Raw genomic sequence first — 26,818 nt, 5'->3', positions numbered from 1 at the left:
AAAAATGTAGAACTTTTGAAAACACTTTACTCATTCCACTATATTAACTGTGCTCAAACAGAGAAAACTGGATTAGCAAGAAAATATGATTCTATATGCAACTGTTGAACTTGGCAAATCAGTGGTCTACCATCACCACTGAATATACATAGAATAAATTGAAAGATAAATGCATGCTAGAAATTCTAAATAAATATTGACCATGGTAACCACCACACACTACCCTGTAATTTTATCTTATATCTAGGTAATTTTTTAAACACATCAATAGAAAATAAATTGTAAAAAAAGTATATATAGAATAAACTGTAAGCTAAGTCTAACAATAGAATTCTCTGCTTCCAAATTTATTACTTTATTAATTGAATATAGTAATTCAGCAAATATTTACTAAAGACATAGAGAGAGTACAATGCAAGATTCTGGTTATACAAAGACAATAAATTCTCTGTTCTCAAATCTTTTTTATAATATTCAACAGTCTAATAGAGAATATATATCTAAAATATATATCTAAAATGACAAAAAGGCATTTATATAAATATAATCCAAATTCCAGAGAAATACATTCTATCCTTCCTGTTCCAACTTAAGTCTCACTATTCTAGCCTAGTTCTGATCTTCATTCTGTTTGACCTTTTTTTCCCAGAAATATTCAAAAAGCCTAGACTTCTTTCCTTTGGGAGATATCCTACATATTCTCCTCTTGCAATAAATAACCTCTTCCCAAACATCTCTCCCATGTAAAGTTTGACCCACAGTTGAAAGCAAGCTACATTTCTCTGTGCCTTATCGATTTGTGGCTGACCCAAAACAAGCAGAAACCCCATTTGTTTGTGTTTTACTGCTACAGTATTAAAGTAAGACAGATGTAGAAGTAGAACAAGATTAGGAAATCTGCAAAGTTATGTATTATTCCACTTCTTCTTATGATGTCTTGTATTTCTTATTTCTATTTCATCTCTTGGTCAGGATAGTTCATCATCTTTCTTTTTATTGTGTTTGTTGCATTTTTCTTCTCGTTAGCTGGATTACACTTGCTATCAGTTTCACAATTATAACTAAATGATTCTTTATGTATTTATATTTCTCACATATTATGCACTTTTTTCTGCTTTGAAAGAGGTTGCATTGAAGGAGTGATGCAAGTTTTAAAGTTTGACCGATGAACTGCAGTATTGAAGATAATCCAGGCTACAAGAAGGAAGTGTGTGCAAATGCAGAAGAGCAGTATCTCGGACAGGTTAGACAATTGCTCTGCATTCATTAAATTAACAGATGGCAAATGAATGAAGTCAAGCTTCAACTCTTATTTTAAATTTTTCTAACCTTTGAGACTGAATTGCCTCATCTCTTTCTTTCCTTCCATAAAACAATCAGAACAATAACAGGTAATAGTTATTAAAACATTCAGTCCCCTAACTCCAGGAGGCAGCTACAATAAACCCTTCATTTTATAGATAGAGGAGATTTTCAGAAACAGAAAGGTTAAGGAACCTATCCAAGGTCTCATTCAATAATAGAAGAATTTCGGCAAACTTCCCGTCCACACACACACCATGAACTCCTTGACATAAACATTTTGTCTTATTCAACTTGAACTTTTCAATTCCTAACCCTAAAACAGTGCCAGGAATACAGAAAGTACTTGGTAGGTTTTGATAAATGATGAATAATAATTACTAATATGGGTCAACCTTCAAAAACAAAACCAACTCCTTCCACAACATGTTGTTCCAGTTGAGATCTGGAGGGTTCCCCAGAGGACCCTGTGTCAGAGGCTTGGTACCCAGTGCAGCACCATCAGGAGGTCAGAAATCTGGAGAAACTGGTCATAGAGAGGAGTGTGTCCTCGAAGGACTTCACTTCCCCTCCAGGAGGTGAACAGGCTTCTTCTGTCATGCTCTCCTTCCAAGACATGCTCCTGCCACAGGCCTGAAGCAAGAGGGCTAATTGGCCATGGACTCACACCTCCAAAGCTGTGAGCCAAACAAACCCTTCCTCCTATAAATCGATCATCTCAAGTGTTTGTTATAGTCATGGAAAGCTGCCTAACATATCTGTCAACAGCAGATCTCTAAAATTGAGACAATCTCAAGGATTCTTTCCATTCCAGCAGTAATTCAATTCAATATTTCCCTCTCTTCCCGTGGAGAAAGAAATATGAATTTACCTCTGTTAAATCACACTGCTACTATTCTTGCTAACTCATATTATCAGCCTCACCTGCCTCATTTCTATTTCTTGATCATGCCACTCTCACTCCCACTTTAAGACCTTTGCACTTGTAATTTTCTATTTTTTCTGGTGGAAAAACCCTTATTCCAAAGAGCTCAATCATGATCTCTTCAATAAAGCCTCCCTGACCACAACCACCCAATATTACTGTGTGTTCTGGCTCAGTTCAGCAGAGACTCAAGCTTTGGAAAATCAAATACAAGAGCAGGTATTATAAATTCTCTTCTTTTTGTAAAATAATCTGTTTCCTGTTTATATTGTCCTTTGGGCATTTTTCTCTGGAGTAACTCTAAGTAAATAGCAGTAGCTGGGCCAAGCAGACTTTAGACATTTTTGTAAGCCCTGACCATTAGACCACTTAATAGGATCTCAAATGCTATGATAAAACCTACAATTATTTATTTGCTTCCTGAATGAATGAAGAAATTGAAAGTGTAAATGGGTGAAGTTATGGTAAGAAAAAGTAAGAAACAACAGTCTTAGAAGCAAAAATATGATACCAAATAGCATTCTGTGGTTAAAACCTAACAAGATGCATATAAAATGCAGTGCTCTTCCAAAACCAACTTGCCATACAATTGTGCCCTTATTGGTACTTCTGTTATCATAACATCAACTCTTCCAATCACGAAGAAGAAGAACAGAATTCTCCAATTTTCCACTCCCACACCACTGCCCTTACCCACTGTGCCCCAGGCCACTGTTCCTGGACCACAGCACTACAGGCTCAGAGGGGCCAACAATCCCTTTGCTGTAGGAAGCCACTCTGTGCATCACAGGACATTGAGCAGCATGTTTGCCCTCTGCCTGACAGCTACACATAGCAACTGCTACTCTTGCTACCCCAGGATTTGATAACCCAAAGTGTCTCCCCATATTGCCAAATGTCCCCAAGGAGACAAAATTGCTCCAGGTAAGGATTGCAGAAATGATTCCCTATAAATGTATTATGGTTTGGACCATAGTATGGGGGAAACTATAGGCCTAAAGCTATGTAGTTTGAGTTTCACTTACACCCATGTCCATGTTTTCAACAAATGGTACTGAGAGAGCTGGATATCCACATGCAAAAAAACATGGTGGGACCCTTACCTAATACTATAAGCAAAAATCCACTCAAAATGGCTCAAATGCCTAAACAGAAGACCCAAATTTTAAGGAAACAGGGAGGAAATCTTCATGACATTGAATTTGACAATCATTTCTTGGAAAGACACCAAAAAGCATAGGGAATAAAAGCAGACATAAGTAAATCTTTTCTGCTTCAAAGGACACAGTCAGTAGAGTGAAACAACAATTTACAGAAGGGAGAAAATATATGTAAATTACATATCTGATGTTATGGTTTGGATCCAAAATAATCCCCAAAAGTCCATGTGCTCAGAGGTGGGGCTCTTGGAAGGTGATGGGATCAAGTGGTAGTAACCCCTCCACGAATTAATCCGTCGATGAGTTCACAGCCCATTGTGCTGTCAGGAGGCGGGGTCTGGTTGCAAGAAGTAGGCATCTCCGGAGGCTGTGCCCTGTTGCCAGCCCTCCCTCCCGCTCTGGCTCTTTCTCCCTTTCCCTGCTTCCCAGCTGAGGAGCAGTGTTCCCCCAACATACTCTTCCGCCATGATGTTTCTGCCTTGGAGCCAGCCAGTCATGGACTAAAGCTTCTGACACTGTGATCCAAAATAAACTTCTCCTTTAAATTGCGGGTGTCAGGTATTTTGTTCCAGCAGTGGAAAAGTGGCCGATACATGTGGTAAGGGATATGATGAGTGACCAATATATCTGAATATATAAAGAACCCCTAATAGTTAAAGACTGGAAACAGCCCAAGTGCCCATCAACTGGAAACTGGTTAAAGAAGACGTATTTTTTATATAAAATGGAGTACTACTCAGCCATAAAGAACAAGAAACTAGAGACATTTATAGCTAAATGGATGCACATCGAGGCCATACTCTTAAGTGAAATAAATAGGACACACACGTGAAAATACCGAATAGTTTCTCTAGTGTGAGAAAATGAAAGTGTAAATAAGAATTAAAATGATTAAAATGAATAATTGATAATTTGAAATAGGAAAAGGTTCAAAAGTGTAGGAGTGGTGGGAGGGGAAGGGGAAAGGAAAGAAGGGAAAGGAAAAATTATGAGAAAAAAAAATAATGGAAAGGAAATCTATGTAAATAGGGAAGGGTGGAGGGGGTGAGGGTGCACAGGTAATGGGGAAAAAATAAGAACCAAGATACATCAGGTACAGGTACAAGCACCCAATGATAAATGTAAACATACTGTATACCTAAAATGTACCAATGAAAGAATTTAAGGGGAAAAAAAAAGAACCCCTACAACTGAATATTAACCGAAAAAATCCAACTAAAATACATGCAAAGGGCTTGAATAGGTTTCACATTAAAACATGCTATGCTCAAAACAGAGAATAACAAATACTGGAAGGGACATGGAGAAAGTGCAACCTTAGTGCATTGTTGAATTGGTAGACGGTGCAACTGTTATGCAAAGTAGTGTGGTAGTTCAGCAAAAAAAGAAAATAGTTACAGTATAAACCAACAATTCCATTTCTAGGTATATAAGCAAAAGAACTGAAAATAGGATCTCAAAGAAATATTTGTGCACCCATGTTCGTAATAGTATCATTCACAGTAGCCAAAAGATGGAAGCAACCCAAGTATCCACGGGCAGAGGAAAGAATAAATAAAGTAAAAAAGAATAAACAGAAGAAGAGAGAATGGCGAATTATTTGATTGTTACACAGTTTTCAAAAGATAAAAAGAGTTTAGAGATTGTGAATGTGCCGACACTACTGAACTGCACACAGTGATAGTGGCAAATTTTATGTTGTTTTCCCACACTCAAATGCTGCTTCAAAAACAGCCATATCATTAAATAAGAACTAGTGAAATAATAAAAAACAGGATTAGTGAAATAAAGACAACTGTGGAAGAGTTGAAGATCCAAAGTCTGAAGCATCTCTCTGGGAGGACCTGGGTCTTGGGCACATGTTACCTTTGGGTCCTGAGACCCCCGGACATTCAGGAAGAGGAGCAGCCTGGCTCTCCCAGGAATTTGTCTTTGCTTCTGCCTGTTTCAAATTACAATCAACTCAGTTATTATTGCAGTATCTCTTAATTAAAGTCCAAAATAAACAAACATTCATCGAGTGCCAACTATGAGTCAAGCATGGTGCAGGAGGGGTGGGGGTGAATATGCAATTCAATTCGGAGAACGTAACAGTGGATTCTCGGAACTCTGCAGCTGAACCCCGTCAGCCACAGCACGGTTCAGCAGTTAAGACCATGGAGTTTCAAGTCTGCCCACCTAACTCTGAATCTGGCTCTACCACTGCCAGATGGGGTCTTTTTGCCTCTGTGTCTGCATCCCTCCGTAGGATGCCAATGGTACCTTATTCACAAAGCTGCTACGAGAAGGAAACAGTTTCATATTTGTGAAGTCATGAGCGAGCACTGCCTGGCATATAGTGAGGGTCACATGTGTACTCAGGAAACAAATCCACAAATAGGAACTGCACGCACATCTAGCTACATAGACGTGGCCTGCCCAAAGCTAGAGACTCTCCTCAAACTGTGCCCCAGAACCTCCTTAACCCAGCAAGGGGAATTCCTAGCTGTTTGGCTATTCCAAAACATGTTCAAGTCTTTGAAAATATCTCCTCCACCTGTGACAGCTGGAGACAGATTGTTAAATGAAGAGAAACTTTAACAGAGCAGTTTCCTTGGCCTGGGCTCACGGGGTGGTAACTCTCCTGCCCTCACAGCTTCGAACTGCACAGAAGGAAGTGGGGAGCAAGACGCCCTCATGCTTTGCATGCTCAGATTATTTTCAGAGAGAAATGCACCAACAAAATCAAATTTTATTCCTATGTTTAAGAAAGAAAAAAATCAAAAACAAAAAGAAACCCAGAGTCTAAAAAGTATGTGCTCTGTCGATCCAGAGTGATGGGTGGAAATAGAATGATGCACTTGGAGCAGAAGCCTTAGCGGCATCACAAATGGGAAATCTTTTATGAGGACCAGATGGAAACATTAAATGCCTAGAGAATGTGAGAACATGTTAAAAATGAAAATCCCAATCCAAACACAATGAGTATGTCTCATGCATGCTACTGCAAAACCCGAAAATATTTAGGACATAAACTGCAAAGAAGATGGCCTTTCACTGAAAACTAAACAACCCTTAAGAGTTCCCAACTGATGAAAAATTGGCTAAAAATATCTGGCATGAAAGATCAAAAAATCATATTTGGGTCTGGGCAAAAGTGGTAAGACTTAATTCTTTGTATTTTTTACTATTATAATATAAAAAGGAAAACAGTAAGTTCTAGGTCTTAATTAACAATAAATTCTTAACTGAATCCCTAGAATAAAGAGGTTCTAAATTAGCATCACCTAAAAAGCATACATTTGGGCCGGGGATTTAGCTCAGTGGTTTCATCTCCTGCTGCGCAAGCGCAAGGGCCTGAGTTCGATCCCTGGTACCAAAAATAAAAAATTTTAAAAAGCATATATTAATTCATTATGTTTATATTAGAAAGGATTTTTTCATTTTGCTAATTTTATTGTACATCTGCTCACATTTTTAAAATATCCTAATTGTTTGAAAAATAATACGTGTGTGGGTTTTCTCATAGCCCATAATTTCAGATGTTATATTATTAAGACGCCCTCGGACTGCCAATATCTCAATGTAAATTCATCACAGTTGAACAAAAATACAGACACTTTAGAGAAAAAATCAGAACTTTGGTTCCACAGCTACTTGCCAGTAAAAAAGAAACAGCTCTTGTCCTCAAAGAGATTAGGGCCAGTGATGGCGAACCTGTTAGAGCTCTCAACAATGCAAACAGCCCACTGCAGCACCTGTGCCATAGGTTCGCCACTGCTGGGTTAGTCTAATACAGTGACACTTGATAATTTTGTCTTCCACATAATTCCCTTCATATAGCATTTACAATTGTGATATCTCTCCTGAAAATATTCATCTTGCTGCTGTTATTTCAACAGTCTGCCTACTGCACAAGAGAAAGAAAAAAGTCATGTTCTTTATGGGCAATTTCCCTTGTATTTGCTCCATGAGTATCCTTTTCACTGACCTACTAGTGAATTAGAATGACAGTTAGAGTGTGAGTTAAAGGGACAAACTTCCAACTGAAAAATGAATATTCACTTAGTCTCCTACAGTAAAGATTGGTCCAGCTTTCCACCTGCAGAAACAGAACTAAAGGAATCGCCAGTTCTTTTGATATTGTTAAAGCAACAGGAGGACGTTGATTAGTCTTTAAGGGGTGAATCTGATTTCAGCATCAGATGATGCCAAAAAAAGAAAACTCTTACAGGATGAAAATGGAAGAAAGTCAACAAGGTTGGAATTTAGAAAGTCCTCGAGACATTACACAGAACTAAACCTGTAAATGTAAAGTGAAACATTGAATGTGCAAACAGAGGAGACCAGTATCTAGGTATAGCCTGTCAGGACCATCTTACCTGAGCTCCCTGCACAAATGCAGAAGACAAACTTGACAGCACGCTGGGCATGATGGGAAGAAGAGAGTGGACTTGTTATCTGCCAAACACCAAACTATTAAACAGTATTATCAAAATATGAATTTAAGTTTTCTTACTGTAAGTTCAGTATGTTTTTCTCATATATAATTTGCAGATAAAACTACCCCGGGGTGGGGGTGGGGTAGTTACTTTTACCATTTCATTTTATTTCTCATGTAGCATTTTAGATTTTCTGTTCACACTTCTCTCTCATTCAACTTGGGGGCTCTGTGTTTAAACCTGGAAGGGACCCAAATAGCCTACAACTCCTTTGTCTCTTCATTCACTATTATTTACCCTTCATTCACTAGAGTTTACATTGTAGTGGGGAGAAGTAGAGCGTAAGATAGATTTAGAGAGAGTCGATACAGATCTGAATATGGATATACGTGTGGTATACACAGTTACATACAGATATGCATGCAGATGTAAACATTAGGTGGTGATAAAGCTACACAGTAACTAAAGCGAATCTAAAGAGGATAGGAAAGAAGATCGATCAGGAAAGTCTTCTCCATTAGGAAATGGAAGCAATGATCTGAAAAGGGGATGAAAAGGACTATGCAGGTGTCTGGGAGAAATTCTTTCTTGATAACAAGAAAATGCAGAGACCTTGATATGAGATGTTGTTCAGTCGGCGGACCCCAGGACACAGAGCAGCATGGCCAGGGTGGTGTGAGGGGAAGGAGGGGAGGTAGAGAAGTAACAGGACGAGACCCCACGGCCAGTGCCGGCATGGTGCATACACACCGCCAGGGACTCGGACTGGACACTGCTGGAGAATCCTGCAGAGAGGAGGAGCCCATTACGAAGGCCTGCCCCGGATGCTGCCTGGGGAATATGACAGAGTGGACAGTGTGAGAGTAAGGACAACAGGTAAGGGTTAATTTAACAGTCAGACGTAAGGCTGTGGTGACCTGAATCACAGTGCTGGCTGGCAGTGATAAAAAGTGGTCATATTCTGGCTTCATTGTAAAAGTGGAACAGATAGGATTTGTTGATGCATATGGAATGTGAAATATCAGAGAAAAATAGAGTCACGCAAGACTCCAAGATTTCTGGCCTGAGCAACTGGAAACAGAATTGCATTTTACTGAGATGGAGAAGATTGGGAAGAAATTGTAAAAAGGTGGGGTGTAGGGGGCAAAAACCATGACAACGGTTTTGGAGGAGCTAAGTTTTAGTTGTCAAGAAGGCAGTTGGATAGATATACAGGTTTAGAGTTCAGAGGAAGGATCTAGCCAGATAAAATTTGGGAATCATCGGCATACAGATGGTGTTTAAAGCTGCGATCTAAGTGAAATACTTGGCCTAGGGAGAGCTTGTAGACAATAAAATAAAGGCGGGGCAGAGAGTGGGAAGGAGGGAGGGAGAGAGAAGAGAGTCCTCTGGGACATCCCAGTGTGTAGAGCGTTTGCAGACACGTGGACAAACCACTTGAGAATACAGAGAAAGAGCATGCTGTCCAAGAGGAAGAAGAGACATTAGCGTCCTGGAAGCTGAGTAAAGCCTGTGTTTCAGGAAAATGACAGTGACTGACTGTGTGACCTGCCGCTGGTAGACTTAGCTGGATGACGACATGCTATTTAGCACGTGGATGACACAAACTCAGTAAGAACACCTGGAGATAGGAGGAGACTCGAGAAGTTTCCAAAAGAGAACTGACAGGAAAGAAACAAGGAAAGCAGCATCGACAGTTATTCATGAGAGCTTTGCCATAAATGGTAAAAGAAGCAAGGATGCCTGGGTCAGAGGGCTTTGTGAGGAACCTGGAAGACAGCATGTTGGTGGACTTAAAGAAGTCACTTAATACAGAGGGAAACAGAAGGAACACGTGCAAAGCCTTGTGGGTAAGAGGGACCAAGATGCAGGACACAGCAGAGGAGCTGGCCTTCTCCAGACACAGAGAGTGACTCACAGCAACAGGAAGGGGAGGAGGAGCCGCAGGCATGAACAGGAAGGCAGGTGACCTGGGGCCTGAGTGTACGGTTTGTAAATGCACCTATCTGGGAGGGATGTGGCCCATTATCTGTCCTGTGCCTTGAGCAGACTGGAAAAGACTCTTTCCTCCTCAAAAATATTTCCCTTTGCCTCTTCTCTCTAATGTGCCAAATTACATAAGTTGAGATTAATTCTTCTGGTTTAATATGTATTCCCTTAAAATGGAATCACCTATTAAGCCCAATGAGTCAATTATGCTTAAATAGAAATGAATTTACCAGGCCCTCATTGTAAGGAAGGTTTTAATAAAGGGACATGAAAATATGATTATTTTGGATGTTTTCCAGCAGAGCTTAGGAGCTGGAGCCTCTCAAAACCTTTAGTTCCCAGTCAGATTGGCACTGCCTGGCTTCAAAGGAAGAAGCTTTATAGTTCATACTTGCATACTGGTCATACTTGGAGCTGTGTAATTAAAGTCATTTCACAGCCCAATGACTACATATTCTCCCTACCTAGATGGAGGCTCCTCGGACAGTAAATATTTGCTTATTGGGATTGATCAATAGAGCCAGACAGGAGCAAGAGGCTGTGGCGCTACAGCACAGTAGGGTGACCACCAGCTGCAATAATGCGCCACACATTCTAAAAAGCTAGAAGAAAGGATTAAAGTGTTCACCATAAAGAAATTATAAATGTTTGAGAAGGAAATATATCTAGCACGATTTAAACATTACACGATGTTTACATATATTGAAGCATAACACAGTAACCCCCTTATCTGCAATTTAATGCTTTTCTGTGTGGGTTAAAATTTTTTAAATGTTTTCAAATAAATACAAATCCAAGTGACACTGCCCATCTGGATTGTAGCCCCTGAAAAAAGGCTAATATACACAAATACAGCAGTGTTGTAAGGAGCCCTAAACACAAACGCTTCAACTTACAGGGCACTAATACTGGGCAGGAGTATTTTTTTTAGGAGTCACATTAGATGTAAAATTTATTCATGCATTTTAAAATTGAAACATTTAAAAAATTTGATGAATACAGAACTTCTTAGAAGCGTTTTTCTTCTCTCTCTTCTGAATGCTGCTAACGTGTTCCTTTGCAAACAGCCAGGCCACACCATAAACACTGCTATTGAATATTCATCTCTCAGCACAAGGTAGGGGTGGCAGAGCAGGTAATTATTAGTCCCAGCTGACAAAAGAGCTACCAACAGCAAACATACGCACACGTGCCCTCTGTGCATTTGGGATTCAGCCTGCAGAAAAACTTAAATCCCTTGATTCCCAAGAGAGTGCTGTGCTTATGAAGATAGCTCCTTCAAAATAGGACACTCTGCAGGGCTTTCTTCAGATGAAGCCCGTTGCTTAATTTAATCTACACTTTCCAGATAGGTCCCTAAGAATCCTACTTTTTATTATTTTAGATAGAACTAGAAAGTCAGCATGATTTTCCTGGAGTCCAAAAGTATTCTACTTTATTTTTCCCTGTCACTAAGCTCTGAGTTCACCCATATTGCCATTTTTAATGACGTACTGGGTCATTTCAGTAGAAATACTTATCTTAAAAATGCGACCTTTACCAGCCTTTAAATTTTGAGGAGACAAAATCAGCCCGATCGACGATAAGGCAAGAGGGAAGTCTGTCCAAAGAGAAGCAATATCCTTTATTTCTGCTTTCATCCTTAAATACTCTTGGAAACCATCAGGAAATAAAGAGTAATTTGATTTAGATGTGGTAATGTCATCCGGCTAAAGGTTAAATACAACTTATACTGCATTACATATTGGTCGTATGAGCTTCTTATTATCTTTCTTCAGGAAGCCAGAAAGTGATACCAACACCCAAGGGGTAGACAAAACTGAAGGACCCATTTATTCTGACCCTTTCCACCCAGTTTCCCGCCTAAGTGGGCACACACAGCATAAACATCACTCACCTTCTGTAACAGCAATCTGGTGCAAGGTTTAAGGTATCGATGCTTAATTAGCAGGATCCTCTGTCCATACCCCCGAAATACACTTGCAGCCTCGAAGCCAAGCACATCACTTTTTAGGTTTTATTCACAGGTTATGATAATGGTTTATCATTATTTTGTCTGGGAAATTTACCTTCCTGCTGCCATGTTTTCAACAAAATAATTAATACTTGTAAACATCATATAGAGAAATAAGCTTTACTATTTTATCTCTAGTTTACTGATTAGGAAGTTTAGCTTGCAAAGGTTAAATGGCTACCTCTCCCCTACTCAAAAATAAAAGTTAAATATAAACCTGTTCATAAGAGATGGAGCCTGGGTGTATGTCTAGATCTTTGACTCCAGATCTAAGGAACTTTTCCATCACCTCTGTAAATAGACTTTCTTACATAAACAGGTCTCTAGCAGGTTAGAGTCTACTGCCTAGGGAAAACAACTTTAGAGACATTCTAGTACTTGAAAAAGACATCTCATTATGGTCTTAATTTAGTAAAAAGATATTGGCACTAACTTAAAGAATTAGGGTTTCATTGGTATCTAGTTTCACTAATGGAGAAAAGTATCAAATTCAAGAAGGTACTGTAACTGGAATTTGAAAAAAATGAAAGATTATTTTTATGGCCAAAGTCACTTACTATTATCCTTGTGAAGAATGAGAATGATCGTACCCTATAATACATAGAGGATTTAAAAAAATTTTATTGGGCAAAAACACTTAATATAGGCTTTAAAATAAAGTAATGCTTAAAACTAAATAATAGCTAAAGTGATCTAAAAAAGTATATTTAAGATGCACTAGCGTTGCTCCATAAAAACTTATATAATCTGTTATATAAAATACTTCAGTGATTTATATTATATATAATTTTATATGCAATCATACACCCTGGACATATTAATCAACTGATGTCTGCTGTCTCCTGCCATTGGGCAAGGACTACACTATTTTACTCACATGACTTTATCTAATGTTCATGTAGCCCTAATGAAATGCAAGTAGCATTTTTCTAATTTTGCAGATGTAAAAAGTGGAACTAAGCTATGTGAAATGGTTTTCCCAAAACCTAAGTCCTGTAAAAGGTGCAGATGGAATTTAAATGCTATAATCCTTGAACCATAGCCCCTGGCCTCCCACAGCTTCCTTGTTCTGTTAAACAGGAGCGCTTTAGAGGCACACCTGGATGACAAGTAAGGGACAGGCCCGGTTAGTGCCATGAAGTTAAAAGCTCCACGTGGATTTCAGTGGTAAAATCTCCAGGGGAGTCTTGGGCGGTTCAGATGCCAGCAAGAGGGACCCGAATGCCAAAGCTGGGATGTACCTGTCCTGTCTTCTCGACATCTCCTCAGGAGGCAGAAATCGTCCTGATGACGAGGTAAAAGTGCCCAGTACAAACTGCTGAGGTAACTATGACACAAGCCACAGACGCATCTTCACACCCCACTGTTACAGCTTCCGAGCTTATTAATTCTGTGGAGCAATGCAAAGAGTGGCAAGGAGACATTTTGTGAGGAATGAGTTTCTGACGGTACTGGAATTCTTCCCAGGCATTTGTTCACTGAATCCTATTCTGGGTTTTCATATGCAGGATCCTGAAATAGATCAGGCATCTTCTTATGTTTTGGGTTTTTTTTTCCCTTTTTCTTTTCAAGTTTATTGGGGCAAATGGGCAGAACGACTTCGAAGTTGGCTCTTCCTATCTCTCTCACACAGTGAATGATAACAAATGGCTTTCCAAAATGTATTGATGAGACCAAAACAAAACCTCTTATTGGCGACATAAGCAATTCATATGGGACCCTCTGATCATTACTGCATTTGAATATAAATGAGTTCAGTTCATTGGGATGTTATTATTGCATGATAGTAAATGAATTATATTTTCTTTCTCTGGTATATTGAATTGTTACTGTGTGAATATTATAAATGTATTTCTTTACAAGCTTATGTATACTTTGAGTTTTTCAAATTGGCACTTTAGAATGAAATATTCACATTCAATACCCAGAAACGCTTTTCAGAAAATAAAAATTAATTTCTGCTTCACGGATCCAGTCTGACAATAATGCAAATGTTTATGTATGTTTAGAGATTTAGGAAGATAATTAAGCAACAACATCTATTATGTGAGTTACAATACAGTAAATATTGTGTTAAGTACTTTAATACATTATCTCAAAAGATAGATTGCTGGCAGGCTAGATAGACATGTTTTTAAAAATAAATTCACATTTGAAAATATTTGAAGATAGTCTATTTTATCCAATTTGCAAATGAAGGAGTTTAAGACAGTTAATTGGTCAACCTAAAATCTCAACAGTAAGTCCAGAGAAAATGTTGGTGCTAAATTTAGCTTCCTTGACTTTAGATGAAGTAGCACAAAACAAAATTATGTTACATATAAGGTTCCAAATTTAAAATAATTAAGAAGATTATGTTAAAAGTAAACATCAAAATTATATAATGATATAGCCCCCTGTGTAATATAAGCATTATATAATGCTCGACACAAATGGTACAAATTTTATACTTTCAGAAAAAGAAATTGCCTCCTGTCTTCGAAAAGGAAATTTGCATATTTAAAGACATTTTAGAAAGTTTTCAAGTATCTAAAACCAACAAATCATCACTGTGGAAAGTCACAAACTATTATAAATCCTTCTAACCTCCCATTGTGTCTCAATGGTTTACTTTTAAAAAAAAAGAACAGGGCCACAAATTTACTTCTAACTGGTTAATAGGTTAGCACCCTGATAAGAAGACCTTAATGTTAAGTAAAATAAATCAGACACACAAGCTTTAATATCGCATGGTTTCTCTTACACAAGGGACCCAAAATATCAATAAATTCAACATCAAAATACAAGATAGATGACAGGAAACAGAGAAATGGATAGGGAAGGGGACCGTGATGGGGATGGAGAAGGAGACAAAAAGAACCAAGATGTGCCGTGGACATGGACCAACTCCCCGCCATGAGGGTACTCATCATACACTGCAAACTTGGATTAATAAAAATAAAAACAAAGAAAGTTAACAAAAAATCAAACTCTTAAACTGGGTATGAGAACATCTAGTGGAACAGAAATAATTCCATACCTTAAGAATACATGCTACTGCTGTCCATCTGAATGTGCTCTCTTCACTCACAAATAAAAGCATGTATGACTTTACACATGGAAAGAGACACAGAGGTAGATATGGAAATAGAGTAACAATTAGTAAGTCTAAGTAAGGGACCTCAGTGGACTGTCCATGCAACTTTCTGAAATTTTAAATTTCACCCCCAGTGACCTCTTTGAACCACAGATAATTTCATCTTCTTCATTTATCCAACTACCCTTCCTGGACACTTGGATGCACAGAACCTAGAAATTTCTGTATCTTTATTGGGCAGAGCCACACAGACTTCACTTTTCTCTGCACTCATTTATCTCTTACGCTGGTGGTGTTGTGCACTTGGAGCCTATGGAATCCATATGAGGATCCGCCAGAGTCCCCAGGCCAACAGTCAACCACTTTTCTCTGTTTGGACCCAGGACAGGAAGCAGATCTTCTTCACCCCCTATTTCAGGGAATCCCCAAATGACACCTACAACAGTGATGTCTGGAAAATAGAGTTTGAAAGAAGCTCTCCTCAAAGCCACACCATGCCTGTCCCTCTATTTCCAATCTGCATAATTTTCAACAAGTCTGAGATGTGAGAAGCATAGTTTGGAAGAGGAGGACAAGCAGTGTCACAAGCATTTTCTTGCACAAAAGGTCTTAGGACCTGGTCATGAATAGTCCCCCTTGAGGACAAAACACGTTCTAGCAAGAAGCAACCTGAGAAGGTCAACAAGTCCCTTTTTTTAATTTAACATGCACAATGGTATCTGTTGCACAAGTTACCACGAGTGGCCAAAGTCCCCAACAGCCTAGGTCAGAATAAAAGGAGGCAGAACCAAGTGAAAAGTTCCATGTTGGTGATGTCTCTTCTCATCTGCAAGTCATGGACTCTTACTTCCGTGTTCCCCTAGGGAATCCCATAAAAACTCAAATCACTGTAGCTTTTAGTATTCCAAATGTTGTACTAGTGCAAAAATATAGATGATAGAGTACTGTAATTTGTAATATGTAAACACTTTGAAGGCAAAATAACAAATGGATTACCCCATTCACAATCCCACTCAGATGGTTAATGAGAGATACGGAGAGCTTTCCTGAGCCAGAGTACCAACTGTGCTGTTGGACGCATGAAGAATAACTAAATAAATAATTGTGCAGTGTTTTAGACAAATATTGACTTATGATAACACTGCAGGCTAGGGAGCAGGATTGGTACATGCTGGCTTAATTAAATGGGCTGCCATGTAAAACACTAGCTGCTAGTGAGATATTATAATTAAACCTGCATCTGCAAGTCACACAACACAAGATAGGAACCAAGTTAGAGGAACTCTTCTGGCAGAAAAAGAGCACATTCTCCCACTAGGAGGAGCGAGGATGCTCATGGGGTAAGTACCAGCTGAGCTTCCTCTCCTCCTTCTTCATATCAGAGTAAAGGATGCATGACCTAAGAATAAAGAACAGGAAACAGAAGTCATATTCATGGTTCTTTTAATTTTTCTCAACAAGTGTTTACTAAATGTCACCCTTTGCTGTGTGTTCTGGGATATAAAAAAACAGGACACAATCAATGCCCTCATACAATTTAGCAGGGGTGCCAGATGATGAAAAACCAATGTAACAAACAAACACATCACTTTCAGGTAATAAGTTCCATGGTGGCACAGGGCTGTAGTCCCAGCTGTCTGGGAGCCTGAGGCAGGAGAATTACACGTTCAAGCCCAGACAGGGTAATTTAGCAACTTAGTGAGACCCCGTCTTAAAAAAAAATTTAAAAAGGACTGGGAATGCAGTTCAGTGCTGTTCAGGCTCTAGGTTCAGTCTCCAATATCCCCCCCCACACACACACACACATACACACACACACAACAGAAGAGTAGAAGGAGGAAGAAGGGAGGGAAAGAGGAGGAGGAAGAGGAAGAGGAAAAGGAAAAAGAGAAGGAAGAGGAGGAAAGTAAAGCAGAATAAGGAAATAAAAAGTGAAAAGGTAGTATGGAGAAGAGAAGTAGTCAAGACCTCTCCACTTTGATATCTAAGTAGAAGCTGGACAGAAGAGTGAGCAACAACATCTATGTTCCCAATCTTCCAGGCAGAAAGAAAGCCCAGTACAAAGACCCAGGGGTAGAAATGCGCTGGGCTCCCTGATGAGCGGAAAGCAAGCTCACGTGGCGCTTGACAGTGATGTTGGAGAAGAAACTCTGTAAAAGGAGAAAAACTGGGATAGATCATGAAAGAGGAAGAAATGAAAGAGAAAGCAAATGGAGTTTTGCAAAAGGGCCTCAGATTTTTGGAGTCAGTCAGCAGGCAAGGTTCTAGGGCCACTTCTGGCCCTCCTCCTAAGGGTTTTCACTATTACTTTGTGAGACCTTTTGAAAGACAGTCTTTTTAAAATATAATATACTGAAGACTTGAGGACACTAAAAGGCCAGGAAAATGCCATTGACAGACTTACTGATAAAATATCTACTCTGATGAAAGCAACAGACTCAGAATCTATGAGGCATAGATCTCCACTAGCATTTGATTCAAATTGTGGACTAAAGAGAATTCCTGTTTTTAAAAAAGAAAATCTCAAGGGGACTCCAGTTAAAGCATGACACAAAGCACTTCTAGTAGATTAGGACTGAGCTGATAGGGCTTTCTCAGACACACCCATCCTCCCAGGCACATTGGCTATGACCACCTGTGCCACATGTGGGGGTAGTGTGACAGCTAGCACCGTACATAGCCTCATGTTGTAGCCAATGAATGCAAGGGACACCAAGTTCATGAACTTCCTTCCCATTTACCATAAACAGTAATTGGTCAAGTCACAAAGAAGGTCTTCAGCACAGGTCCCAATGATATGGGATGCACAATACAACTAGAAGCTACCACCTCACAAATGCACAGGCTCCTTTCTCCCCTGGCCTTTAACCTCTCATTCTCCAATCCATTCCTTATACTACCTGCACAGCCTCTCTCCAAAGGAAAAACCGTGGATGCCAATCTCTCTTATAACCTCCCAGTGGCTCCTCACTGATGACCGACAACAGCCCCAAGGCTTGCAAACAAGCCTGGAAGCCCAGGCTACAGCCCTGAGGAGCACACTTGTGCTTTCTATCTTTCCCACTTTCCATCTTGGATGATAACCCAGAGAACACACACAGTTCTATCATGCACAGAGTTGAATCTCAGCTCAGCCATTTTCACCTCATGTGCTTTTGGCAAATCACTTCTATTCTCTTACCTTCATTCCTTTGCCTATAAGATAGAAATATTAGTACAGGTTGAGCCTCTATGATCCAAAAATTCAAAATCTGAAGCACTTTAAGTCCCAAGCATTTCCGGTAGGCGATGGTCAATGTGTAGTACCCAAGTCATGGGCTTGTTATGAGGCTGAATGTATAGATACACTTTGAACAATGTCAGACACATTGCAAACGCTGAATGAATGAGAGCACTTACTGTTTCTTTCCTTATTATTATTTGGCCAAAAACTGCCCTTTCTCTCCACTCCTCTCCTGAAACACTCCTATGCATTCTGAAGACCCCATACAAGTGACCTTTCTTCTTGACACCTCCCCTAACGCACTGACTCGCCTTCTAGTGATGGCTGTCTCCTGTGTCCTCGTGACACCTTGAACATCACACTTTAATAGCATCACACATACTCCACTGGTTACTTATAAATTACAAATTTCCCTTCCACCTAGTCTATGAGTTCGCTGAGGGCTCCTTCTCACTCTGTAGTAACTAAGCCCAGAGCAGGGCCCCGTGCACAGTCGGCTCTCAACCAATGTTTTTCTTTGGTCAATAAATACACAAAAACACAGACATCTCTCAAAAATTTCCACTTTACTAGGAAAGAATTCAAGGCAACTGAAAAATAATGCTAGACACAGATTGAAGAAATTTAGCAAACCGGGACCAAACTGTATTCTACACTAAGTGCGCCGAAAATTCAGAGAAAGGTCAAACAAGTGCTGTATTCATTGTTTTCTTTTCCTACCCCTCCAGTTATTCCAGCTGTGGCTCACCACGTATAAGTTCCTTTACAGTATAAACTGTGGCTTTTAATACTTTTATATTCAAATATCAGGCACAAAAGTACATGTTTTGTGAATCTTTGTTGAGGAACGATTTTCAAGAAATAGGCAGGACTGAATAAAGAGGAAGAAGAGTACAAGGTCTTCTCCTGGGCCTGCTAACCAAAGGCATGCTAGTCGCCTTGCACAAGCTTGCTCGGACAGAGGAGGGTGCTGGGCTGTACTTTCGCTCTTCAAGAAGAGAGCACTTCAGGGAGGTGTGCAGCGGGCACAGGGTGAATCTAAGAGCAGCAGCGGCAGCTTGCTTCAGAGAGAACTGAAGACTGAGGCTGGGACATCAGCACACGAGAAGGCTGAAGAACTGCGCCCTGAATCCAAGTGCCAGACAAGACAACGGGGCTGCGCAACCCAGGGCAGGCGACACTGTGCCTCAGGAGCTGTTGCTCAGATTTGGGTTTCAGGATAAATAATACAATGACCTCAGAATCCGGGCAGTAAATCTCCCTATTCCCTTTCAGCAATGCTGAAGATCCCAATAACACCTTGCAAGGGTTCACATGCTTTTTATCCATACATCCTCACATTATGCAACAAGGAACATGGTACCCATGGCGGGTGGGGGTAGCAGTTAGAATCCAAAGCAGAATTTGGAAATTCAGAATTGTGGTTCAGAGTCAAAACAGTGATCAACTGAATAGAAATATACTTAAAAGAAGCTCAGGAAATTCAGAGTGCTTTTTATATCTCCAACATTTTAAATACTGAAAGAACCTAAATTTGGAGTATGCAACTTAAGTGAGATTATAAGTGTGAATATTCTAGTAAAGAATTTAAAATACAGCAGGTGCTGAAATACATGTAGATTGACTCAGAAGTTTTTTTCTTTTCTTGCTCACAGCAGGGTTCAATTATATATGTTGAGTGAATAAAAAGAAAACCGTGGGACCAACTGATAATGCTTTTCAGATTTATGTAGGTTCTAACAAGCCTTTTCTTACTATCCTTTGAGAGGAAAAAAATGACATGTTATACAAAGAGTACATAGATTATGAGGAAGAATTCTCCAGCATCTGGACTATGAAATGGGAAAACTTTATACTAAGTGAGGTTAGAGAAATGTTTTCTCTACAGTCTTAAAAGTAGGGCAGGTTTCTATACGTCAGAAACAGAGTAAGTGTGGTTTTGCCCAGGGGTAGAAGAGACTGATGAGACAGTTGCACAAGCGTCCTCCAGATTGGAGGCTGTGTATACATTCTGATTAGTGACAACACAATCAACATCTATTTTTCTTCAGATAGCTCAAAAATAATCCCAAAGACAGAATTTCACAAATGTTTCCCAAATCTTCTGCCATACTTTGGGTTTGCAAAATCAGAACTATACACTCATGTAAAAAAATATGAAATCTATAAATAGCTAAAGATTAAAAAAACTGTTCAATGGGTTGAGATATAAACAGCATCCTCTTCGTTGTTTAGCTTCTTCATGAAAATTAATTTTGATGCTGGAATCAAAATAATCCAATTTTCTTAAGAGAAGCCTACTGTCTACTGTAAAGTAATGGCATGTTTTATGAGACTTCTAAGTGCATCTCTTGGAATTTCTAACTTAAATGCATGGTTTGGAAAACACTAATCATTGATTGTGAAAGGCTGGTTGCATTTCATCACGAAAAAGAGGCAAAAATAAAGTACTTCTGCTCTCATGTCCTCATGTAACTATTTTATATAGTATGCCAAAAAAGAGCAGCATATAATTTTTTTAAGATTAGGAAGTCATTCCAATACATAAGATGTATGTATATTTTCCAACTTGAGATTGTCATTACATATTTTATGAAAATTAATTTGAAAAATATTAAGCACATACTCAGATAAAACAATAGAAATAATTATATATAGACTTAATCAGGAGCTGGAAACAAACTGTGATACAGCTTTACTAAGAAACTTAAGAAGGGGAGGGTGTGAGTTGGAAGAAAAAAAGGGTGAAAATGAATCATAGTCATAACTAAAGTTAATTTATATGTTTGATGATTAATGAATTCTTTTAGCCTGTATTGAAGAACATTACACCAAACCATGTGCTTTTTTTTATGGCAATTGTGGAAATTTTTGTTTTATCTCACCTAAAAGAGTATCATTTCATTAGCATAATTAACCTGTTAGCATTAAGTTGTTCTTTTTGCAAATTGCTGCAAGAAAATCTGTGTAAGGCATGAGTAAAGCTGGCTCTTTAATCATTCTAAAATTTTGGTTCTTTTGAAAAGAAAAAAATCCCTAGTATTTATAGCTCAATGTTCCTAGCACATCAAAAATTTATTCTGAGAAAAAGAAAGGTCACATTATTATATTCAGGAAACAAAATGATATATTAAGAAAAATATCACCAAGGTTTTAAGAAGATTTATCATTTTTTGAAAGCTACCTACCTAAAATTAAATGTCCTTTGGATCCAGATAACTGCTTAATAGTCACTTTAGTAGTAAGACATATGCATCTACTTAACTGTATGTTTTCTTTTTTATGAGATCTAACTGACAATATAACTATGTATCTTTCCCTATTCAGTTGTACTACTCAGAAAACCAGCTAAAAATAGACATATGTTAGGGGCGAGGTAAAGTATGAGAGAGAGGGCTTTTTCAAATGAGTACCTACTTTTATGTAAACCTTCTCTTCTTATACATGCTACCCACCATGGGTAGGTTTTGAAAAACTAACCACATGTGTTCCACAAGTAATAAATTACAATTAAATAGCAATATTTAATTCACCAAGAAGATGACCAAAATATTATCCAATAAAGCAACTAGATACATAAGAGTACTGTCAGAAAACAAGAATAACCAAATCATACTTAGCCAGGTAAAGTACATGTTGGCCAAGCATGTGGTATTCATCAAAAGCAAGCTCCATCTTTGTGTAGGTGACTCTAACTGGCCAATGTTTATGCAGGAGATTAGGCAGACAAACATTTAAGATGAGCAGAAAACAATTCAAGTAACTATTAATTTTTAAAAACCAGATACCTTCATTTACGGTGTTGGTAAAGAGCCTAGCATGTAAACACAGAATCCCAGTTAGAATTGTCTTTTGGAGACATTAGTTCCCTTTATTGCTATGGTCTCTATTAAATAAAACTCAGGGACAGATAACCAATTTTGGAAGGCACCTTAATCTGAAAGAAAACAGACCCTTCAAAGAAATCTGAAGTGGCCAGGGTTTATCACCTCAAAGTACTCTAACCTCACTCTGTTTTTCCATATATTTCCTTATGGTACTGGTTTAAGTGTATTTACATTCTTTCAACATATATATTAAAGGTGCCAGGCTCACTGAAGTTTTTACAGAGGTTTCTTGAATTTATTTAATAGGCATTCCCAAAATATCTATACATTTTAAGTTTTTTTAAAAAAAGAGGCTCTTGGGCTGGGGATTTAGCTCAGTGGCTCCAGTGCCTGCCTCGCAAGCACAAGGTCCTGAGTTCCATCCCCAGTACCAAAAATAAATAAATAAATAAAATAAAAATTAAAAAGAGGCTCTTAAAGATAACAGCAATTTGAAAGCATAAATAAAAGAAATTAATCATGCCATTTCAGAAGTGAGAACAGAGTGTCCCTTTCCTTAAGCAGTATAAAGATAAAAGTAAATAAATGAAAAACTCACTGGTTTCTGCACTATGAACACAATATAGTGAATTAAGGTAGGCTTGATACACTGTCTTAATAGATTAGAACTAAGATGAAAGTATTTATTATTGTACCAAAAATATCCTACTAAAAATCATACCAAACCACAAAACATACCAAAAAAGTCACCTATTACTTCAGCAGAGACGAAACCAAAATCTGACTTTTAAAAACTCCTCCATTACACATTTACCTCGAAGTGCCTGCCTGCTCTTATAAGCTGAGATTTTGCAGCACCTGTGCAGTTAGAGCATGCTGCATGCAGAAACAGCAGGTAGCACAGCGGTTGCTCAGCACACAGAGCCTGTGTTCTTCAGGGACCTGCTCTCTCCATGCATTTCCCACTTCTGGTATGTACTCAGGACCCACTCAAATGCTCCAGTTACAAGATTTTAAGTCACTGTTGCTAATGCAAGAATCTGAAAAGCCCCACGGACACCTCTCCGTCCCGGCTTACCACGTATGAGCCACCGTGAAGCGACGCCGCTGCCGGATGCTCTTGTTCACCAGCAACTTTCTGAAAAAGCATGGTGAGTTCCTGGGCGAACTTCGTGGAGAGATTTTGGGAGACGTAGGTCTGTTTCCCAACAGCCTCGGAAGCTCAAGTTCTAAGTGCATTTGCTCCTTGAATGTCTTTATGCAAACGTCAGGTTCAGAAGCAGTAAGTTCCTTTGATGAATTTTTTGCTGTCATGTCTTGTATAAACTGCTAGCTTTCACCGCCTAAAACAAAAACCTCAAACATAGCAGAGACCCCGTTGCAGGTGAAAAGGCTGAGAAGTCCTGCAAACTCTCCTCGGTTTAATTTGAGAAGCTGTGGTTCCAACAGAGGAGCTGCTCAGAGCTAGAGCAGCATGCTGGAAGAATGGCAAGTCAGGCTGTCACAGGGAGCTTTATCAGGCTGGCTTTGCCTCTGAAAATGCGCCAAAGTGCTTCCTATGTCAGTAGCCTCCTTGTGGGTGAAGCGAGTCTGCAGGCTACACACTGACACTGGCTGAATTCATTCAGCTGAATATACCAACTCATGAAATATTCATAAGAGCGCCTGATAATCCTTGCAGTGTATTCTTCTAAAAATCTTATCAAACAAGCTGCATTCACTAACAGATAGCAGCCGATACTTATTTCATTTGCACAAAGAGCAGATCAGAATCGCCCAGTGTGTAACGTTTAAAGTCTTCATTCAGAATTATCTTGCTTTGTAATGCACACAACACAAACTCCACCTACCAAATGCTATTGGCCCGGGATTATTTAAACAACTGCAGTGTTTCCCCCTTAAGAACACTCTCCATTGCTCAGATTTTCACAAAATTTGGGAGGCTCCTGTCTTTATCACAGTAAAGATGGATTAAATCGAGGAGTGTCTGGAAGCCTCGCTAAAACAGCCTTCCAAATTCCATTTCTGAATCAAAGAGCTGATTTGCTGAAGTTCCTTTTTCTCCTCCCCAGAAAATCCAAAACACCATCAATTAAAAAAAAAAAAGTCCGTGAACAGGAAAACATTGGATTTGGTTCATTCCCTCCAAGGAATTTGAAGCTTAATTTTTATTCCAACAAGCATTTCACTCATTCTTCTGTCTAAGCTCATTGTTCATGAGTTGCCCACAGCTGCACTCTGTGTTAGCTGCCCAAATTCTTCTGGCAGCCAGGTTCCCTGAAACTGAAAAGGAGGCGACATCTGGGGAAAATGGGTGCCCTGTGATGGTGTGGAATCAAAAATTAGATAATATGCACGTCTGTGCATGTGTGTAGGTGTGCGCAGGTAGGTGTGCAAGATACTGCAGGCTTATGTGTGGGTATGCATACTTCAGTGTGCGTGTGCACTTTGCTCACAAGGACTCATGTGAGTGCCATGGGGAGTGGACACCAAAAACAGATATTGTAGCTGACAATTTCCCTAGCCCTAGAGTGCAGCTTCTATCCTTTAAAAAGCAAATGGAAGTAGAAACAATATTGTGATGCTTAAAGTTTCCAGGTATTTTGGAAATAATTGTTATGAGAGCCAACCTAATCTCAAATGAATTTGACAAAGCAGAACTAGAGCTGGTCATGGCAAGTGGCAGAAGAGGGAGGATTCCCAGTGACACTTCAGTGAAAAAGAAGACGTCGGTTTTTCCCATGAATGCATGAGGTCTTTCATCCTTAGACAGTCACACCTGTCACCTGCTCTGGTGAAAGATGGGCTAAATTAGACCACCCTGGCCCCAATGGAGAGGAACAAGTGGATCCCACACTACCCCTTCAGGAAGTGATTCAAGCACAATAGGGTTTAAACCACTGATTTACAGGTAGTACTTAGGAAAGGTTCTCAGTATTTACATGACTATAATATATTATGGACAAAAGCATAGTTATGGCATTTGAGACTTGTATTGAATCTCAGTGATCACCTGGTTTTGCAATGCATTCCAAAGACAGGGAAACAGAGCTAGAGAAATTCAAGGACTTGTCCAAGGTCATACCGTTACTGGACATTACAGCTAAAACTGAACCCCATATTTTCTGATTCCCACCTGATTGCTCTGTAAGTCAATCACAAAGCTGTGCTTTTCTCCAGGTAGCCCTGGTGCACATTTAGCACCTGGCGATATCTTGACTACCTTATTTGAGAAGACAGGCAGTCAACAGTAATACTGTGGGAGACACTATGGTTAACACTGCCTATTATTTGCTGGGTTATGATATAAAATCTGAAAATTTCTGTTCAAAAATACTATGATTTAAAACTGGGACATGAGATTGTATGCTTCTGCCATTACTCAGAGTGACTTATAAGCAAAAACAAAGCAGTTTGAAGCCACAAAAGATATTTCTCATATTTACTTTTCAAAGCTGCCAAACTATACTAAACATTTTAGGAATTTCTTCCCAAAAATATTATGACAAATTTCACAAGCCAGATTTAGCTGTATGTTAACTGCAGCTCAGAATAGGAAACACTGATATAAATGCACCTAACATAGAAAAACAGTCCAGTTGCAATTATTTTCCATTTTTTATTTCCAGTTTTGTGTCATCACATGACTTTCTGTTACCATTTTCACATTACCTACTGCCCCAACATCTCAATTAAAACACTTTCAGAATCACTCTAAGAAATACAGTTCTCAAAACCAGGTACAACCTATTAACTCTGCCTCCCCTAGAAAAAAATTCAAGAATAGCAAAGGAAGTTAACTGAAATACAAAATTAGAAAGATAATCAGACTGTGTGTGAGTCTCAATTCTTTATCACCGGTGGGTAGTGGGAATATGATCACAGGTAAATGCAAGAAAATTGGTTTCTAGAGTCAAAATATAAGAGAAAAACAAGACACAGTGCCAAATATTGAAGCCAAAGATGAATTGAGATGATAGGAAACAGGAGATGGTGAAACAAGAGTAAAAACAAACAGACTGTTACATCTGAACAAAGAACAGAAGAGAAAGCAAACAGAGCTCATGTGCCGTACACAGAGTCCAGTGAGAGACCAAGGAGCAAATGAAACCCTCCTGTGCACACAGCATCCTTAGCTCTCAATATCGCAAAGGAGAAATGAGTGATTTTTCAATTCATCAGTGTACAAATATTTGCCCTGAGCAATTATTTGAGAACTCCAACTACAGCTATGTCTTCATGTCACATAATGAAATTTCTGCTATCTACAATTTTTCAAAGCAGTAAGAATCAGGAATTTATCATAGTAAAACTACCATTAAATTTTTAAACAAAATAATATAATCAATAATAATCAAATAATGTAATAAATATTATGGACCAATTGAAAACATTTCAGTTTTGCTACATTGAAAAAGAAGGCCAATTAATTAAAACCAAAGAAAATTATAAATTTATAACATGAGTATAGTAACATTGTTTAAAATGTTTTTAAAAGTTCAACCACTTTGTAATACAATTATTTTAGATTAAAATAATTACATTCTTTTATATTCAATATCCTTTGAACTTTGAAAGTTGACCTGGAATAAATTTTCTCTCAAAGACAATTTTTCAACTATCATAAAACAAATGCATTTTAAAGACATGGAATTTCAGGTTTTGTACAATAATATTATACCTGGCACAACAGTGAACTGAAAATAACATTGCTCTCATTTACTGTAAATACAAAGCTGGATATTTGGGAAGACAGATGGATCTGAGTTATTGTAGGAAGATGGAGGCACCTTGAGATCATAATGCTAAGTGAAATAAATCAGACACCGAAGGTTAAATATTACATGGTTTCTCTTCTAAGAGAAACCCAAAGTATAAATA

The 26,818-nt window shown here is 38.7% G+C and overlaps 1 protein-coding gene across 7 annotated transcripts in view; it reads right to left on the bottom strand.

Moving 5' to 3' along the window:
• Positions 1-26,818, bottom strand: part of Pde4b (phosphodiesterase 4B) — a 541,549-nt gene that overhangs the window by 348,324 nt on the left and 166,407 nt on the right. The window contains exon 1 of one of the 7 annotated variants that reach the window (XM_004841506.4): positions 23,016-26,242. The exons of the other annotated variants lie outside the window; for them this stretch is intronic. Coding sequence (XP_004841563.2) covers positions 23,016-23,251 — 236 coding nt within the window. The 5' untranslated portion in view covers positions 23,252-26,242. Of the gene's footprint in view, positions 1-23,015; positions 26,243-26,818 lie in introns of those variants that run through there. 7 annotated transcript variants of the gene reach the window in all.

This window comes from Heterocephalus glaber, unplaced genomic scaffold (assembly GCF_053883595.1).
Source record: "Heterocephalus glaber isolate CG9 unplaced genomic scaffold, H.glaber_assembly_v1.0 deba00001442, whole genome shotgun sequence".
Taxonomy (NCBI): Eukaryota; Metazoa; Chordata; class Mammalia; order Rodentia; family Bathyergidae; genus Heterocephalus; species Heterocephalus glaber.
The sequence above is the reverse complement of the archived record's forward strand: the minus strand, read 5'-3'. Positions and strand labels throughout refer to the sequence as shown.